Raw genomic sequence first — 19685 nt, forward strand, 5'->3', positions numbered from 1 at the left:
AATCATATTATGCATTCTGTTTTACAGATTTTCTAAACAATACTTTGTAAAAATTATTTCCTATCAGACATTATTCTATGATGTTTGAGTAGCTTTGCATTGATTCTTAATATGGACTGATCTCTGTGGACAGTCTTCTAAACATCAATATAAACAATACTGTGATAAATATCCTTGACGCTTAATATTTGTGAACGTCTACAAACATTTCCTTGTATATATTCCTTAACGTGGAACCACTAGGTTAAAGAGTAGGTGCATTTTTAAGGGTTTTTATAGTTGCCAAAGTGCCTTTCAGAAATGTTGTGCTGATCTATATACACACTAACACTTATATAACAAAAGTGATTATTTTGGTTGATGTGGGCAGTTGTCTTCCCTGCATCACCTGACTGGACCCTCGCCTTTCAACTAGTCTAGGGCATTTTCATGTGAATTGGTTCCTGAGTGTTCGGGAAGACACAGAAATCTCTGTGTCTGAACCAACCATTCTAATGCAACATCTGTCTTTCCATGCATTTTCTCACATACAGCTCTCTCAAAACCCAAATAAAATAAACTTGGCCATAGAACTGAATGTTGTGCAGATATTTACATAAATTTTATTTGCATTGTTGTGATTCATTACTTTTTGTTCAAAAGCCCTCATTAGCATTCAGCATCACTCAAAACTAAAGCTTGAGGTCTTACAAGGACTTCAAAGAACTTTCAAATGATCTGTCTCCTTACTACCTATCTGAGCTTATTCCCTGTTAACACTTTCCTCCTTTATTCTGCTTCAGTAACACTAGCTGACTAACCATTCCTCAAACACTCTACAAATAAGCTTACCTCAGGACCTTTGCCCTTGTGGTTCCTTTTCCTGGATTCTTTGTCCTTAGATGTCATGTGACACAGGTCCTCACTCGTTTCAAGCCTTCACTTAAATGTTACCTTCTCAGAGAAGTCTTTTCTAGCCACCCAATCTAAAATCGCGATTCTTCCCCATCACATCACACACCCCGTCTATGCTTTCAAAAATTTTCTTAGTGCTTATGACTCCTTAACATGTCATATGTTTTATGTGTGTTTTTATTGTTTGTCTTTCTGGCTAGAATGTGAGCTCCACGACAGTAGGAATCATGGTCACTTTTGTTCATTGTTCTACCCCAGTTCTGATGACAGCACCTAGCACATAGTAGCTGCTCAATAAATATTTGCTAATAAGTGCTGTGTCCCACCATTACTTCCATTTGCAAATCTGAAAGACTGGGCTCACTGTCTATCGCAAGGATTTTTCTTCCTCTGAGACACAGTCCAGGTGATTTCTCTTCAGCCCTTCATATTCTACTTAAGAACCTCACAAGTGGTATGCTTTTCTATTTCATTCTGATCCTTTTCTGTAAGAACTATGCAACCAGGAAAAATGGTTTCAATTTTCTAGGTCAGTCCTTAGTATTTTTCATTTGTAAAAAGAATATCCCTTTTCTTTCTATCTCCCTGTGTAGTTGGATTAAGTGCAATAACATAAACAAAAAACACTTAGCATAACACAGCATAATTCATATTTAAAAAAAAACATATGTTCTCATTATTTTTCTTTAGAGTTAGAGGTTTTAGGGAAAAATCCTCCAAGTAATAGCTCACCAATGCAATAAGGTGGAGAGGCAGTAAAGATACTAAAAAAAAAAAAAAAAAAAAAAAGTGAAGTGTCTGCATTAGCTGTTAATGCAGTATGAATATAAATGTACCAATCTAACGTCTTCTTCACAGCCTTCAGCTCCCTGCCACCTTCTTCCTGGGTGTCTCTTTCTAAGATTAGGTATCTTTGGAAAGATTTCTCCAAATGAAGCATCCAATTCTTTTCCTCAAAAGAATGTTCTGGTTGGTTTAAATGCAGCCATTTCTCGGTCTCAGTGTGACATCCGGATTTCCTGTCTTCTTAGATAACTGCTAGCCAGTTAATTATAGCCTGGGCAGTGTGAAGCAGATGTTTTAAGAACATCTTCGCAATGGGGCTTTGGGAGTCCTTAGAAGTTTGGGTCAGGGCGGCAGTGTGCCTGAGGGCTTTCCCCAACCAGAAGCCTACTTTGCACCTGGACAAGCCTGAGAGCCAGGGTGGTGACACAGTCTGTGTGCATGAACATGTGAGCACACGAGTGTGCTTGCCATGCAGGTGGATCAGTACATTCTTTGGGTCTCAGGACGTTCAGAGGTATACAGAGAGACAACCAAAGTTTCTATAGCGATCATTATGGTCTTTCTTATCCCACTTTGGTCCTAACTATGGCTCCCTGTGTGGAGAATCCTGGAAACTGTCATTTCATCTGAATGTATCTTTTACATGTCACTACCAACAGTTCTTTTCCCAAAACCCCAAATGAATATCAAAATAAAATCAACAAGGCACTCAAATTACTAATGTTCCAAGTATAAACCTACAGTATCTACTTTAAGTACCTGAATGGATAATCCTTTTCATTGCCCTTAAACGTGAGTCAAAGTAATCTTATAGAACAACAGGCTGTTCATTTAACTTAACAGTCATTGATTATAACAAAACAGCGGAAGGTTGACAAGATTATAAATATGTAGTCACTATACAAAGATGCTTAAGAATCTCAGGAAGTATGCATAGTGTCAACTTAGGCAGGACATACTGACCGTGCTTCACTAACTTGTTCTTGTGTCTTTCTTTAAGACTAGGTTTTATTCTCGCTTCCTCTAGCCCCCATCCCCTCTCTCCCGGTGGTATAAGAAGGGCAGAGGGCGGGCATCTTTCATGAGAGTCCGCATGGAGACGAGATGAAGCAGAGTGCAGTTAGAGCTTTGTTGTTGTGGTTTCTGTTTGCTTCTCTGAGACAGCAGGTCCTGAAGTCATTGGAAGGTTCATTTGTAGGTTCTGAGGCCATCTCTTGACAAGTTGCTAAGAGGCTTTATGGCGTTTAGAAATGTAGAGAGTTTGAACTTGAAATGATTGGAGTGCCTCTAGTGATAAACTAAACTTGATGAGACACACTTTTAACATAGAAGATGTGCTTTAGCAGCTGCTTTCCCCCTCCCCCGCCTTGGGGTGGGAGAGGGAACAGAGGCTCCATAAAGGGGACCTCTCCCTTCCTCATGCGTCCTAGTAGCTTCTGCCCCTGTTGTCACCTCGCTCTGTCTGTATACCTTCCTTTAAGCACCTCACTCGACAGGGTTGCTTCTTGTCATCACACTGTTCTTGTCTCTGTCAGTTTTGGAGGACAGCTGAGGTCAGTAGTGAGACATTTTTAAAAAGGCAGAGGGGAAAATGTTGCTAACCTTTCCAAAAAGGGGGCTTCCTTCCCTGCTTCATGTGCACCGTAGGAAGAAAGGACAGGGGTATTGCATGACTGATGGAATGCCATTGCATAAAATGCCTGTCTGTTTTTTTTTTTTTTTTCATAGTATGAAAGTACTTGAGAATTTTTTGTTAAACATCAGAAACGTCTGCTCTGGTTACTTGCTGCTTCTCCTCAGCAGTGACCATATGGCTTAGCATCTTAAGCACTGGACTGTGACTTAGGAACTGTGTTTTAATGTTCGAGGGTCCATCTTCTGTTATTGATGCCAGCTGAGCCACCATCCATAAAATGTGAATAATAAACTGAGCTACTCTGGAAAGTAAAGAACAGTAATAAATTCCTCCCACCATGCTGAAGTGATATAAATGTATGAAAAATTAGGATAGAAACCATAGTGGAAAGAATACATTCTGAGTCCTTAGGAAGATAGATGTTTTTTAATATTTTGGATTCCCCTGGACCCAATTGGTTTGACAATTAATCCTTTGGGGATATGTACGTGTATGTTTCTGTGTATAATATTAAGCCAGTAGTTCCAGAACTTTTCACTGTCAATATTCTTATCCAGCTCCTCCAACACACATGCCTCATATTTAAAAGAGCTCTTAACCCCAAACTTGTGTTTACCAATAATAACAAATGCATTTGTCCATAAAAATAATCATTTTCAGAACTTATGGATATCATATAATAGCTGCTGTTATTCGGTTAGCAACTTGAGATAGAGAAAACTAATCTATCATTTTTGTTAATTGATGCAGGTTAACGGTGGCTAAGTGTCTGCTCTTGATGAAATCATCAGCATACAGTAATGTCCTTCCTCCCTCCGTTCCTTTCTTCCTTCCTTCTTATACGCCTGGCTGCCAGACTTTTGGAAGTTCAGGAACAGCAGGCTGAGAGCAGTTTGACAAAGCATTGTTAAGTTCAAGTTCAGATGCAAGGTTTGTAAGCAGGGGTAGTTCTTGAAAAATTCGAGTTGATATTGTTCATATATTCCCCCAAATTTTTGGATTACTAATTTTAGAGATTAATCTATAAATAACAGAAAATATTTCACAAGTAGCTGTTATTTACCATGGTAAAATAACTAGGTGAAATAAGTGAAGGCATCTTTACTAGGGATCTTTTAGTGTTTAACGTGTGTTGTAAAATTCTCAGTCATGGGGAGCCTGGGTGGCTCAGTCAGTTACGTGTCTGACTTCAGCTCAGGTCATGATCTCACGGTTCGTGAGTTCGAGCCCCGTGCTGTTGGGTTCTGTGCTGACAGCTCAGAGCCTGGAGTCTGCTTCAGATTCTGTGTCTCCCTCTCTCTCTGCCCCTCCCTGACTCTGTCTCTCTCTGTCTCTCAAAAATGAATAAATGTTAAATTTTTTTTTTAATTCTCAGTCACGTAATTCTCCATTTTTCATGCCTTTTGATTCATAACTAAGGACATTAGAGAGGCCTTTCTTTTCTTTAGAAGAAGCATTACAATATATGTTATTCTCAGTTTGTATCCTTAAGTTTTAAAAATGTTGATCTGGTATAGATTGCTAATATATTTTTTTTTTCATTTTTAAATAATACACTTACACTATTTATCTATTCCTTATGCAGTTAAATTTGTTGAGAAACGGTGGGGTGGGGGGCAGGGAGAAATGCATACACTGAGGAAACATCATGATTTCAAGTTGAAATATTAAATGATAAATAATATTTATTTCTCCAGAGACTGGATCCCCAATTACAGCCTCATGCATCGGATTAGGTAATTCTAAAACCCCTCCTCCAGGACAAGCAGGAAAAAGTGTTCCGGGATACAATGGTGAGAAATGATTCTGATCATTTGAAATATGTAAGGTTAATACATTTGGTATTTGTTCTGTGTCTAATGCGAACCAAAATGCATAGTAGTACTTAAAAGCATTTGATTGAATGAATACTTTGTACTGAAAATAAATGCCTTCATATTGTTATTAGTCAATTTGATAAAAAATAAGATTGTTAACTTCCAAGGACATGTCCTACATGACTGTCATAACCAAGAAAATAATATTTATAAGGCACATTAAGAATATGGCTGTGAAATTAATATGTATGGAATATTTGCTAGGTATGGAGTACTTTGCATACATCATTTCATTTAATGATGAAGTATATTTAATTTAGAGGTATCATTACCATTTTAAAGATGAGTTAGCTGGTGCCCAGAGAGACTGAATAACTTTGCTGAGGTAACATGGCTGGTTAGGTGCTGTACAACGCCCACCATCATGTTTTATTTTTTTGTTTATGTCTTTGCTTGTTTTTCTCACAAAAGCTGTAGTTCTTTCCATTATATATATGCTACCTTTTAATTTAGGAGTGATGACAAATCTTCTGAACCTCGTTGGTTAAAGATAAAGCCTAAAGATTCCAAATAGAAAAATCATTTCATTCATGCAAGTGGTATGTGAAAATGAGATACAATATATTTTAAGTATTTGTTTTTACATTATTGCTAGTGGTTATAATAGTTCAGAAATTCCCCTTGGGCTCTACTTTCTAGTTGTATAACTTTTGTAACAATTCACCTAACTTTCCAAAAATTCAATTTCCTTATTTCTAAATGAGAATAATAATACCACATGCTTCATAGGGTCACAACGAAGCATTAATGCAAGCTCTTGCCAGTAAACAGACTGAACTAAGTCTCACCTAGTAGTGTGCTGAGATTTCAGAGAACCCGGACGAGGTGACTCAATTTAGACTTACACATTCATTTTCTAGACAAGGAAAATGAAGAACAGAAGTTATTTTATTTGCATAAGGTCACACAATTTAGCTTCACAGATTCATGAGGACCCATCTTTGGGTGACAGAATATGGTTCCTACATAGAATTCCTATTTGCATGTAAATTATAAAATACAGAGATTTGTCCTTGCTTCTCTAAAGTAGCATGTTAAAATAACATGCATTTTCTTTTCAGGACAATGATTAGTTAAGGAAATGGAGATCATTTGGTTTAGTCTAGCAGATGTGTTTATAAAAAGACACTTAAGATTTTTTTTTAGAGCAGAAATAGATATTCTGTGAAGTCGGTGACTTTTCCAGGCGTGGAAGGTGAACCCAGCTTTAGTAGTATCCTCACTTTGAACAGTTCTGTCATCCCTATTCCTTTTATCAGAAAAAATGCTTTGTGTTGAGCCATTTTTAGGGGCTAATGTTTATGGGAGATGTTAAATACATTTCCCTTTCAGAATTTCAGTACCATTTTTATATCCAGCTATCAGAATGAGTTGAGCTTTGATGCCTCATGAAATTTCAGTATAGAAGTTTCTTGTTGTCTGTAAGCCAATGGCTTACAGACAGCATAGGTTAAACGTTAGAACTAAAGTATTTATAACCAAAGAAATAGTGACTTTATGACTCATGACTTTTGTGTTTTGTAGTTAGTCAGAGATTCAAAGCACAAGTTGTATCCACTTGGGAAAAGAAAGAAAACCATTTTTTATGTGAAAAATATTCAATGTAATGTAACAATTTCACATTCATTGAGTACCTTCCACAAGCTTCTCACTTTTTTTTTCAAGTAATTTTGGTAACAAACTATGAGAAAAGAATTACTGCACTTTTTATATAGAGAAATTGAAGGGTAATACTTGTTCAGGGTAAATTGAGTAAATTGACCACTGTGCTGGGATTTGGGGACAGTTAGGCATGACCTCCACCCTTAATGATCTCACCATCTTATGAAAGGGATATTTACACCACTACTAACTGTCAAAATAGAATTTTAAAACAAAGTGCTCTGGGAACACAAAGAAGGGATGATTAATTTTTTCCTGGGGACAATGTCCTTCTTTTCTCATAGCTTCACTCAGTAGAATAATCTGGATGGATGAGGCCGCATACAGGATAAATTAGAGCTTAAAACATGATATATCCTCATTTCCAGTTTGCACTAGCGGTTGCTGAATGGGGATACAGGCTTCGGTCTCCTAAAATATTTCAGGATTGTAACAGCTTAGCACAGAAAGCATTGGGATAATATTTGGGAAGGTTAAATGGAGCTTTAAGGCTCATAAGTGGATATTCAGCCTCAAATTAGGAAAAAAAAAAGGGGTTTTCCAGGCTTTTAAATAGTTTATTTTTATTACTTGAGATATTTTTTTGGTGTATTTAAGAACTTGATTTGTTTCCTTTAAGTTTTGAAAAACTGGATATATTTTTAATGTTTTTGATAGAATAGAAGGATATGTTGAAGTGGATATAAACATAGATTATGAAATGAACAGCATGTTTGAAATACGATGTCTTTATTTAACGGAGGTTCTGAAGGAAAATTCATAATCTTATTAGGAATCAAAGCATATGCTCTTTTAATTTTTTGTAAGATGTTAGCATAGTGATATATGTTCATGGTCTCAGGACTTAAAAGATACCTTTAAAGGCACAGTTTTGGGGGCTGGATATTGAAAATATGGAAAGGTTTAAGCTTTAAGGTTATGCATTTTTATTCAAATTTATATTTGTTTATATTTTACTTTGCAGTTATGATTTTGGATGACAACATGCAAAAACTGAAGGCTCGATGTTTAGGAAATATTGTGGTAAAGTAAGAAAAATTTGCAATGCTACTATTTAAAAGAGCAATTATTAGTATATAATATTAAGGGAAAAATCGAGGACACCTGGGTGGCTCAGTTGGTTAAGCATCCGATTCTTGGTTTCGGCTCAGGTCATGATCTCGCCCTCTGTGAGTTCGAACCCCGTGTCAGGCTGTGTCCTGACAGTGAAGAGCCTTCTTGGGATTCTCTCTGTCTTCCTCTCTCTGCCCCTCCCCTGCTCTCTCTCAAAAATAAATAAATAAACTTAAAAATGGAGTGGTTGCCGTGACAGTACTAAAGAGGGGGTTGCAAAGTAAGCTTGTGCATTGTGTGAGAATACACAATGTCAACTCTTATGGTTGAAGCACGGAAGCCCCATAAGGTAGAACAAATTTAGATACAATTTTTAAAAAGATAAATCCTGCATTTTAAATAATTTTTGATTATACAAGTAATGTATAGGTAGTGAATTTAACTTAAATACCAAATATATAAAGAAGTAAATAAAGTTTCTATACTCCCACACTTTAGCAATACGGCATTAATTTTATAATAGATCTGACTTTTTACTTTTTGGCCAGCATTTTAGAGTGTTGAAACAATTCAGCTTATTCTTCTGTGCTGCTGTTTTTCCTTTACCCTGTCTCACGAGCATTTTGAACTTCAACTCTGCCTCTCAAAAATGTTTATCCCGATTCTAGACCTTTTAGTCTTGTTTGAAAATTTATGATTATAAATAATGCTATATTGAACATCTTTTTTGTGTTGTCTTTTCTTTCTTTTTTTTTTTTTTTAAATTTGTTTTTTGAGAGAGAGACAGAGAGACACATGAGCAGGGGAGAAGCAGAGAGAGAGAGGGAGACACAGAATCTGAAGCAAGCTCCAGGCTCTGAGCTGTCAGTACAGAGCCTGATGCAGGGCTCCAACTCACGGACCCTGAGATCATGACCTGGGCCGAAGTCAGATGCTTAACCAACTGAGCCACCCAGGTGCCCCTGTGTTGTCTTTTCTTCTTTTCTGATAATTAGTATAGAATTGAATAGATTTCTAAAAGTATAATTACTAGGTCAAATAGCAGCCTAATATAAAATCCATGATTTAGCAAGTATCACAATTCCTTGCCAACAGTTTTCATCCTTGTTCATTTGGTAAGCAAAACATGTCAAATTTGAAGTGAAAATATTAAAAATTGCTTTGATTAAATCCATACTTTAAAATCGTTATGATAGTAGAAGCTGAAATGCAAGTAGATTAAGTTGAGGGACACACAAGGTGTGACATTGTAATAATTGATATAGGTTGCTGGAGTGCCTCCGATTAGCATGATACTGGCCTCTTTACTCATATGGTTTAAGTAGTAGAATTTGGCAGAAGGAGCTGTTTTAAATAAAGAATGTTCTATGTCAAGCCTTGAAAAGGATTCGTTTTCTCATTTATTGAGAAGAATTCTTATGACTTGACATCCTCAGATTGATATGAAATTGTCTCAGGTGAGGTCTCTGAACTGCAGGATACCAAACATATACTCTCACCCGTTCCCTAATCTGAACCTAAATCCTAGATCTGAGAGAGAGAGAAAAAAAAAGGAAGATATGGTATATTTATACAATGGAGTATTACTCAACAGTGATACAGTATGAGATCTTGGCATTTGCAATGACATGGAATGGAGCTAGAGGAAACAGTTTTTTTCCCCCTCAGGTTAAAAAAAATTACAATTCTGTGAAAATTAAATGAAAAACAGTAACTTTAAAAAGAATGTATTTCTTCTGGTCGAGATACTTTGGCCTTATAGAAAGCTAACAGAGGAGATATACTTGATGATACACTTCTCAGATTCTCATGTTATCAGTAAACATGTAAATGTTATAGTACTCTTTTCAAGTTTAAATTTTAATAAATCTTGTTGGCAAGATGGAAAAATAAAATACTGAATATGCCGTTTATAGTCACAATTTTTCTGAGCCAGAATCCATGTTCTGGTTGAATATCTGCTTGAAATATCTGGTTGAAATCTGACCTCTTGGGGGGGAAATGGTAGGGATGGGAGGATGGCGTTCCAAGGAACTAATAATCTGAACAAGATCGTGGGTGGATGTTTAGCTTACTTACAGAAGCACATGGTTTTCGAGAGCCTTTGAAAGCACTCTAGCGGCATACATTTTATATAACTGCCTGACTCTATGTGAGTCATCTATTTCATAAAGCAACTCTTCCTGTAAGATCCTAGAGGTGGCATTTGATGCCAGCATTTATACACCCATCTGTGTTCTGTCATCTCATTATTGGTGGCTTTGCCCTACTTCCATTCAAGAATAATAAAGCGTAGCAATAACCCACATAAACTGTATTTGCTCTTGAAGCCATGAGTATTACTTCAAGTACTTAAAATTAACACAATTGCCTTAAGTCATTCTATGGTTTAAATCGTCACCAATTCAGAATTATTTTCTTCCCTCTGCATTCCTAAACAGGGAATTTTATTATGCTCATGTGGATTCTGAAATTTCTATGTGAACTATTTGGAGATACACTATATTATGACATGCAGTGGACTTTGATCCCTCCCATACATTAATGGTGAAACTAGATGTTTGAAAATATTATATATATATTATTGTATTCAAAAGGTTAAAGTAGAAAAAATAGGAAAAAAGTTGCCACCAAAATCCCTTTTTTCTTTTTCTTTTTTTTTTTTTAAATTTTTTTTTTCAACGTTTATTTATTTTTGGGACAGAGAGAGACAGAGAATGAACGGGGGAGGGGCAGAGAGAGAGGCAGACACAGAATCGGAAACAGGCTCCAGGCTCCGAGCCATCAGCCCAGAGCCCGACGCGGGGCTCGAACTCACGGACCGTGAGATCGTGACCTGGTTGAAGTCGGACGCTTAACCGACTGCGCCACCCAGGCGCCCCAATCCCTTTTTTCTTAAAGAATAGTTCTTGAAATGTAATTTTAGGAACTTATTTTTATCTGTGAGAGCAAGGATTTCCTTTTGAAACCTACATCTCTAGAGTCCATTCTATCCTAACCCACCAACCTCAGAATTATCCGTGCATCTGAATGGCTGCCCGCAGTATGCATAGAATGTTTTCATGTTTAACATCTATCCGTAAGACTTGTTTGTGTCCGTCTATAGCTGTTCTGTGTGCCTTGAGGGGATACATTATTCATCCAGAATGTGAAATAGCCAATGAATGCTTTTTAAGAGCTCATAATAAATATATGTTTAGTTGAATTGAGGGAGAGAAAAAAACACAGCTTTTTGACTTAATGAAAATTATTTTGGTTTTAAAAAGGAGTGTGTAATTTGGGAGATAAAATTCTTTCTGTGTTGATCACATTCTAAAAGGTCTGTGATGTGAAAGCAGGCTTCTTTCCAGAGATTAGCTACATGGGCCCCCAGAAAAACAAGGTGGCATGTAAAAGGGATTATACATGGTGAGAAGGGTCCACAAAATATCTGAGATTCTAAATTTTATGTATGTATGTATGTATGTATGTGTGTGTGTATGTATGTATTTATTTATTATCTGAGATTCTAAATTTTATTTTATTTTATTTATTTTAATGTTTATTTATTTTTGAGAGAGACAGACACAGAGCGTGAGCAGGGGTGAGACAGAGAGAGAGGGAGACACAGATTCCGAAGCAGGCTCCATTGCTCTGAGTTGTCAGCATAGAGCCCAATACAGGGCTCGAACTCACAAACCATGAGATCATGACCTGAGACGAAGTTGGACTCAACCGACTGAGCCACCCAGGCTCCCCTGAGATTCTAAATTGAAAAACAAAATGTATTGACCCTCAAATTTGAAAAACATAACAAAATTAATACGTATTTCATTAAATATCTTTGAAATTTAACATCCTAACAACTTCATTGTCAATTTAGTCTTCATAAAGTTTTCATTTCATTTGCAAACAATTTTTAGGTCTTATTTTCTTACTTGGCATAATTTCTGAATATGTGCAGTGACTGCTGACAAATAGTAGCCAATCATAAACTAAATGTGTGGCTTCTTGCCAAATAATTTTAACAGCAAAATTATTACTTTTCTTCCAGAAAAAGTTCTAGTTTCTATGGTGTATTGCTATGCTTTATTATTTGTGCATAGATATGGGGTGAGGCCACCAGCAATAAGAATAATTAGGGTCTATGAGGAACTTAAAACTGAGCTGGCATCCAAAGCCAGCACTGGGAGTGATCCCTGGCCAGAGATAGATGTCCACTCTCAATTATTCATGCCCATGCTTTTCTTTATTACTTTGTATAATAATGGAGTGGGAGCAGTTTGAAAGAGCAGTATTCCCTAATGTTATTTATGTTCACTAATTATACTTATAGTAGTATAACCAAGAATGCAAGGAAAATCTGCATAGAATATTTGCAATGTATGGGGCTCAAACTATGTTAAAGTAAGTCAATAAAGAAAATGACTCATTGTTTTAGTCCCAAGTTTGTTTGCTTTTGTAAGTACTGCTATAGCTTCTTGTTTCGCTGTAAACTCTGTTATGAACAGTATAAATAACATTGGAAACTATCTTTCTCTGACAGTTTCTTTAAAATCTGAAGCTATAATCATATTTTTACCCTTTTCAAGATATTAAGTGTAATGATTCATATTATCATATTAAGATGATTCACCCTAAAATGAGAAATCATGGTATGTGGAAATGTTAAAAAGAAAGCTCTTGTTCCACTTCGTTTTTTCCATTTTCTTTGTTAAGGCTTTTTAGAAACCGCTGTTTTGCTCTCCTGGGGATCCTTTAACTGGAAGGTAGATATTTAAGTGATTCCTAAACTACTGCAGACTCTAGGATGTAATAAACATGAATCCAAGGCTTTTGTAGATTTCTTGCATTCCTAGGATTTTTTTTCCTTTCTAGTAGAAGAGAAAACTACATGTCTGCCTGGATGTTAGAGAATTCCTTTGATTTTGAAAGCTACGCCAGGCAGTTAATTTAGCGGGAAAGTTATGGCATCTGAATTGCTATGAATACAGGATGTTCACGCATTTGGGGAAGTGTTCCTGCAATTGTGTCCAAAGCTCTAAAGTGCAGAAATAAAACTGAGTCAGTAATGTCCAAGCACCCAGAGCAGGGCATGAAAGAAAATTTTCATTGCGATTGCCTTCCTCGGTACCACAGTGCTCACTGTTATTAAAGCCATAGGTCTCTGGCTACTGTAATGAGTAGGCAAGAGTTGATCATAACCAACTTGCACTGACTAATAAATTGTTTCTACAGTATTCAGTTGTCTAAAAATGAAAACAGAAAGTCCTCTTTTATGGGCCTGCATTTCTTGGACCAGATCCAGTTGTTGCTACTGGAAGTGGGGCCTGTCTCCCTGCTGTGTGCCCCCAGCCAAGCCTGGGAACATTGCCCCACAGCCAGTGGTGGGGTATGAGGGAGCCGGATAGCATTGTCCAAGTGGCTTCTACTCGGGTGCCTGGCGATAAATATCTCAGCCACGAGATATTGAACTTCTGTCCCCTAATGCTGTTTATTCACATCTTTATAGCTTTGCAGGAATGATTCAGTCACTCTGCTGCTGTCTTGGGAAAGGGTCAGACAGCTTTCTTTTCATCAGTGTAGCCTTTGAGTACAAGTTTGTCGCATAATTGTAATCATGTTCCTTTTCTAAAGGTCATATACAGATTTTAGCAAGATGTTTTATTAGCCTTACAACATCACTGTGAGGTAGACAGTGGGCCAATGTCGTCCTCATTTTAGACATGGGTATCTAAGCATCATTAGTAGTTACACAGCTGGAACTCACATTCAAACCTAGTCTTTTGTCTGTCCAAAGAGAAAGAAATTATGGCCTAATCAGTCTCTTTGTGGGAAGACAAAAAATAGCCTCACATGAAAATCTCAAGTAAAGCCTAAAGACTCTATCGGAAATATTCGGGTGCAAAGTTGGGATCTAACCCCAGAATTCTCCAGGAAACTGGAGTTATATCTTCAATTTACTTCTGTTACCATGGAGACTTTTGATGGAGCAGTAAATACAGACCCGCCTGTATCTGGGAATGGAGGCATAAAAGGAGTTTGATATTTCAGAGTGGTCAGGAATGTGTCACCGTCTACAATGAGGGGCATTCCCTTCCTTTCTTAGCTATTTAAGGATTTTTCAGCATCCCCATGCTTCCCCATCATGTGTTCCCTCCACCCACCCCCCAATGGGATCACTTCAGTTATTTCTCTTTCCCCTTAAGAATGGTCTCTTTGGAAAGACATTCTTTAGGGGTAACTCTTGATTCACAATTAGACAGGTTGCAACAGAACCCTTTTCACTCTGCTTGAAAGAGTTGGGAAAGGTATCACAGGGTGGTAGCATTTTACCTTGGATTTGAAGGAGGAGTACAGATGCTAACCAGCAGATGCCTTGGGATTTTAATATCTTCCTTTTTCTTCTGCCAGTCCAGTGTATCTTTATGTTATTGTAACTACAGAAAAAAGTTCTTTTTCTTAAGATAACTTCAGAAGAAAAGCCCCAGTGCACCCACTGTTCCAGAAAGAAGACCTACATTTAGTATAGAATAATCATTTGGATATCAACAAGAAAAGTGTTAATTTAGAATTCTGCCCCCCCACCAAAAAAAAAAAAAAAATCTGCTCTAGCTCATGTATACCTAACTTCTGTCTGAAGCTCATTGCTTCTCTTCTCACATGTTTTATTTCACATATATTTTATATACCTATAGATAATCACAGATATTCCTAATTCTGGAAACCTCTCTTCCTGCTTTTCCTTAGGACTATTATATGGCATCTTTCAAGGTTCCTTTTACAGAGTTCTTCTCTAATATTGAAATAACAACATGAGACTTTATTAGTGAAGAACAGATAGCATTCCCTCATTTTATCCCATTAATTAACAATTGCAATCTCATATATGCTTTCCAGCCTGTTCCTCAGTTAGATTGGGAGATAATAAAGTAGTTTTCTGGGGACATCTCAAAAATGATCAGGAGGCACATATGCTATTTCCAGTAGATCCACACCTTGGCTTATTAGGCGTGACTTAGTTTTAGGGATAAAACCTTCCCTTCCAAGAGCTCCTGCCAGTAGAGAGTTTAAGGATCTGCTGTAAAACTTGCCTGACAAACATCTTTACCTTGTTATTTCATTAACATGACTGAATAGATATCATTCATGACAGGCTTTCTCCCTATCTGTATTGTAAAAATACATTTCTTGTAGTACACAACACACCAGGATTTTCATATGTCTGAGACCAGAGTTCTTATATCTTTGTATCATTAATGTCTAATACAATGACTGAGGAATACTGGAATCGAACAAATACTGATTGAATGAAGAAAATAAATACATGAGTGAATGAATGAATGAATGAATGAATGAAACATAAGTTCTCTGGCATTTTCTTCTCTTTCATATCTTCATCCTCTCTCCACTGGCTACTTCTACTCAAATCTTCCCCATCTTAAATCAGCCTGCCTCTCTGCCTTAAACAATTACATATCTCTCCTGCCCGTCACCCACAAACTTTTAAAAAATATAGTCTAAACTTGCTGCCTCCACTTAACTTCCTGTTTAGTTTTTAGTCACATCCCTTGTTGGCCGCTCCACACCACTGAAATGGCAATCCTAAGAATACTCAGAATATCTCAATCACTAAGTTCCCTAACCTCTCTTGAATCCACCCTCAGACAAAATCCGTGCTTTCATTTGACCTTGTTGAACACTCAGTCATTATTAAAACTCTACTTTAATGGCTCCTAAGTTACTATTTTTTCCTAGTTCTCATACATCTCTGTTTTATTTTATTTTTGTTCAATAGTCTTTTTTTTTTTTTTTTTGGTCCTTAAAGAACAATAGCATTTGGCCTTGAATTTCTCCTTCCTGTTTCATGCTCTGTCCCTGGATCTTATCTTTGGTATGTTATTCTTAATTCTCAAGGTCTATGGGTATACCCAAACTTATGCAGACCTTTCACACAGGAATGAGAAATGGTATAAAAATCCCTACTGTCCCTGTTCTTCACAAAATTTAAGCAGGTATTTAAAATTTTGTGCAACAGCTGAAAAAGCCCAGGTCCTTAAAGTTTCCTGCCCCTCGCCCCCGGAGGATGACTACCTAGACTTTAATCCTCTAAGCTTTAATTAATTATCAGAATATAATGTATCTGTTATGTATTGTTAATACCAGGGGTAGATAAAGTGAAAGAGAAGCCTGTTTAACAATATGTCCTTCTATATGCATAGTTTTTAGTATGGGCAATATTAAGAGACTCAGTATTTGGACGGGCATTTCTGTATGACAGATGGAGTTAGGAAACAGCTGCTCCCATTACACCTGGCATGTGCATTCCAATTTGCCTCAGACCCCACCACTCTCTGATGTCTGCCAAACTGCCTAGTGTCAGCTGGCATTTATTATGGCAGTTATCTTTTATTTTTCTTAGAATATTGTTTAAAAATATCACCATGAAAAACATACAGGATTATATATCATGATATATTTGGGGAGAAACAATTGAAAATGATTTATTTAATATGTAAGCAGAATCTATCTCCAGCAGGGTTATTGTTGGCGTTGCTTATTTTATGTATAGTCGGCTTCACTGACTAAGGTTATCTCTTCTGGCCTGTTTTGGCTTTTGATTCGCCATCTACCATCCCTTCTTGGTGTCCTCTTCACCTCTTCCTCCTCGACATCTTGAAAATGATGCTAAGTTGAATGTGTTTTGGTGGCTTCTCTATCCATATTTTCTGTCCATGTTTACTAATCAATGATATACACTGGTCTGTAAAATATTAATAATAAAAACACACCGATGAAGTGAAATTATATACATAGTGATTTAGGATTGACATAGTAAAGTCCGTTCAAAGGACCTGAAGGGATCATCTGCTTTAGCCTGCCTCCTGCCCGCAGACTTAGTGATGAACAGCAGTAGTAACAACAGCAGAATCTCTGTAGTTTTCTTTACAGATTACAGAATGCTTTCACATGCACTTTTATGTCATGACATGAGGTCCAGAAATGCAGATGTTGCATTTCTCGTCCATCTTAAAATGTCACCAAATGAAGCCCTCGCAAAGGAGGACCTGCCTGGAGGCTGGAGAGAGTGGGGCTGGGCGATTGCAGCTGGGCTCCTGATGCCACCTGTAACAGCACTTTCCGTCCGACCGAATGTGAGAATACAGTTCAGCACCTCGGAGGCCTAATACTGGGGTGGGGGTGTGTGTGACGTTGCCTCACCTAGGCAGCAGCCACGTCTACTTTGTTTTCAGTTTTCTCAGCAGCCGTACTGTACGGTCCCTGCTTCACTACGTATTTTTTTGTATGAATATGGGAAGGTTTTTCAGAATCCTTAAGTTTTACGGTATCTAAATCTCCAAACTTTAAAGCATCTAAAAGACTTCTGTATCCAGAAAACAATTTGAGTGGGTATTTTTGTCAGGTGGCACTTCTTACAGGGAACCAATCTAACATTTACCTGTCAGAAAGATAGACAGGGGTGCCTGGGTGGCTCAGTTGGTTAAGTGTCCAACTTCAGCTCGGGTCACGATCTCGCTGTTCGTGAGTTCGAGCCCCGCATTGGGCTCTGCTGACAGCTCAGAGCCTGGAGCCTGCGTTGGATTCTGTGTCTCCCTCTCTCTTGCTCCTCCCCCACTCACGCTCTGTCTCTCTTTCAAAAATAAATAAAACATTTTAAAATTTTTTTTAAAAGAAGGAAAGATAGCTACAGATTAAGCCTTGCCATGCGTAAAACATCTGTTTGGTACTTTGGAGGAAAGCAGGAAATACAAGAGCAAATTGGTTGGAAAGAGGAAGTGTATCCAACCTTATATTTTATATTCTCAAGTATCTCCATGTGTTCATAGGATGAGAAATCACAGAGGTTGGGATGGTTGTGAAAAGGAAGAATAGAGGGCATACTGAGAGGGAATTCCCTGAGCCGGGAGGGGAGGCAGCTTGACTGTGAAGATAAGATTGTTCCTGGGATGTTTAATTGGAGCATTTCTTCACAGAGACATGCAGGGGTGGCAGTTGGAACCTTGATACTTAAAGAAAGAAAGAAAGAACGAATGAACGAACGAACTTAAGAAAGAAAGAAAATAAAGAAAAGAAAAAAGAGAATTTATTTGCTTATGGTGGAAGCATATTTGTCCTAAAAAGTCAATTCAGTGATACATTTTTTATTCCTTTTTGCAGATGTTACGCTTCTTATTGAAACAGTGATTGCTGCTAATATGTCTTTGAATGCCAACTGCACGTGCCTTTTGTGCCCTTTGCAGAAACTACAGTCATCCCTCAATGATGCTGCTATGTCATGATCAAACTACTTCAGCCCTTATTAGACATGATCGATCCAGCAGATTTAGGGGTTGTATTCGATGTGGGATTTGACTTGCAATTATCCATCACACTAGAAAACTATTCGAATCAATCTTTCTTTATTACCATTTTGATCATAATTCTAACTGCTCTGTTTTTATATAAGGTTGCCATTACCACCTGGGGCTTTTTCAGGACTCTGGAAGAACCAGGAAGCATTCAAGCATTTATACTTTGAAAAATTTCCTGTAAGAACTTTATTATACTTTAAACAACAACAACAACCTTCCAAAGTACTTCTTTATAGTTCTTGCCTATTAAATTGAGCAGCTTTGTTCTGGAATCATAGATAATACTACAACTCTTAAAGTTTATCTGGACCAAGTTCTAGATCTCAGAAAGAAGAGTGTCCAAAGTAGAATTATCTAAATGAGTCATTTTTATATTTATTTTTCTCAGTCTGTGGACATAGAAAATTTTCAGTTTCTCTTAGCGCATTTTCCTGAAATTTAGCAGCCCTCATTATCAGGAAAGTTTCTGTCAAGTTAAAAACTTTGGGGCCATCTATTCTTTCCTACGTTGGATCCCTCTGCAGAATGAAAGCACCAGATGAGAATTGTACACTGTCACTAGGCCCCCTTCACCCCCTAAGCTGGTTATGTGAGCAAAGTTCATTCAGATGGCCCACAAGTTGTATTTTTCTATCCCTTGCCTATTTTTGACATTTTGTTCCTGAATGTTCTCTCTTAGCTTTTTATTTTAAACTCTCATTTTTAAAATAGGGACACATGCTAGAGACGGTGTTCTCCCAGCACAACCTCCAGTACCCTGGATAACAAACAGTGTTCTCCTACTTTCTGTTTTGTCATTTTTTACCTGTTTCTCCATATCACCGTGATGTGTTTTGTGTTTATAACAGCACTTTACTGATAATCCACATCAGGTCCCACCATCATACTGCTGCTGTCCTTTCACCTCTGTTTCTTTCCCTGAGACATCCTTGGTTCTCCTCATTATGCATTAGATGAAAAAATAAATAAATGGTTGTAATTTCATAAAAAAAAAACCCGAAGTCTCAGTATTTAGCATTTTATCTTTATTATTTGTGAGTGAAAGACAGGTAACCTCATCAGCCAGACAAATGACAAGATTTAAAATAGCTTCCTTTAGAAGGAGATCATGGAGTTAAATGACCTCAGTAGCTAAGATTAAACATGCCCCAAAGGACTGTGGCAGGGAAGATTTGTCAGTAGGGTTGACTCCTGTCAGCCCAATCTATCTGCCTGATGGGCCATTGTGAAGTCATCAGAGTTCTGATGTGATTAATTACACCCGACAATGGCAAATCAGATGTGAGTGTGGTTTTAACATGATCACCTTTAACACTGAAAGCTCTTTCAAAGTCTCAGTTTATGGTTAAACTGTATGGAGTGACTCTACACTCGCCTTGTTACCCTGACCTCATACTTCTCATTAAAGGGCTTGGCCACAGTACA

General features: G+C 37.4%; 1 protein-coding gene across 1 annotated transcript in view; it reads left to right on the plus strand.

The window, feature by feature from the left end:
- The window catches only part of ACSS3 (acyl-CoA synthetase short chain family member 3), a 157857-nt gene that overhangs the window by 119502 nt on the left and 18670 nt on the right, over positions 1 to 19685 (plus strand). Inside the window, exons 10-12 of the mRNA XM_043561620.1 lie at positions 5014 to 5109; positions 7820 to 7883; positions 18356 to 18437. Of these exons, the coding sequence (XP_043417555.1) occupies positions 5014 to 5109; positions 7820 to 7883; positions 18356 to 18437 (242 nt within the window). The remainder of the gene's footprint in view (positions 1 to 5013; positions 5110 to 7819; positions 7884 to 18355; positions 18438 to 19685) is intronic.

This window comes from Prionailurus bengalensis, chromosome B4 (genome assembly GCF_016509475.1).
Source record: "Prionailurus bengalensis isolate Pbe53 chromosome B4, Fcat_Pben_1.1_paternal_pri, whole genome shotgun sequence".
Classification (NCBI taxonomy): Eukaryota; Metazoa; Chordata; class Mammalia; order Carnivora; family Felidae; genus Prionailurus; species Prionailurus bengalensis.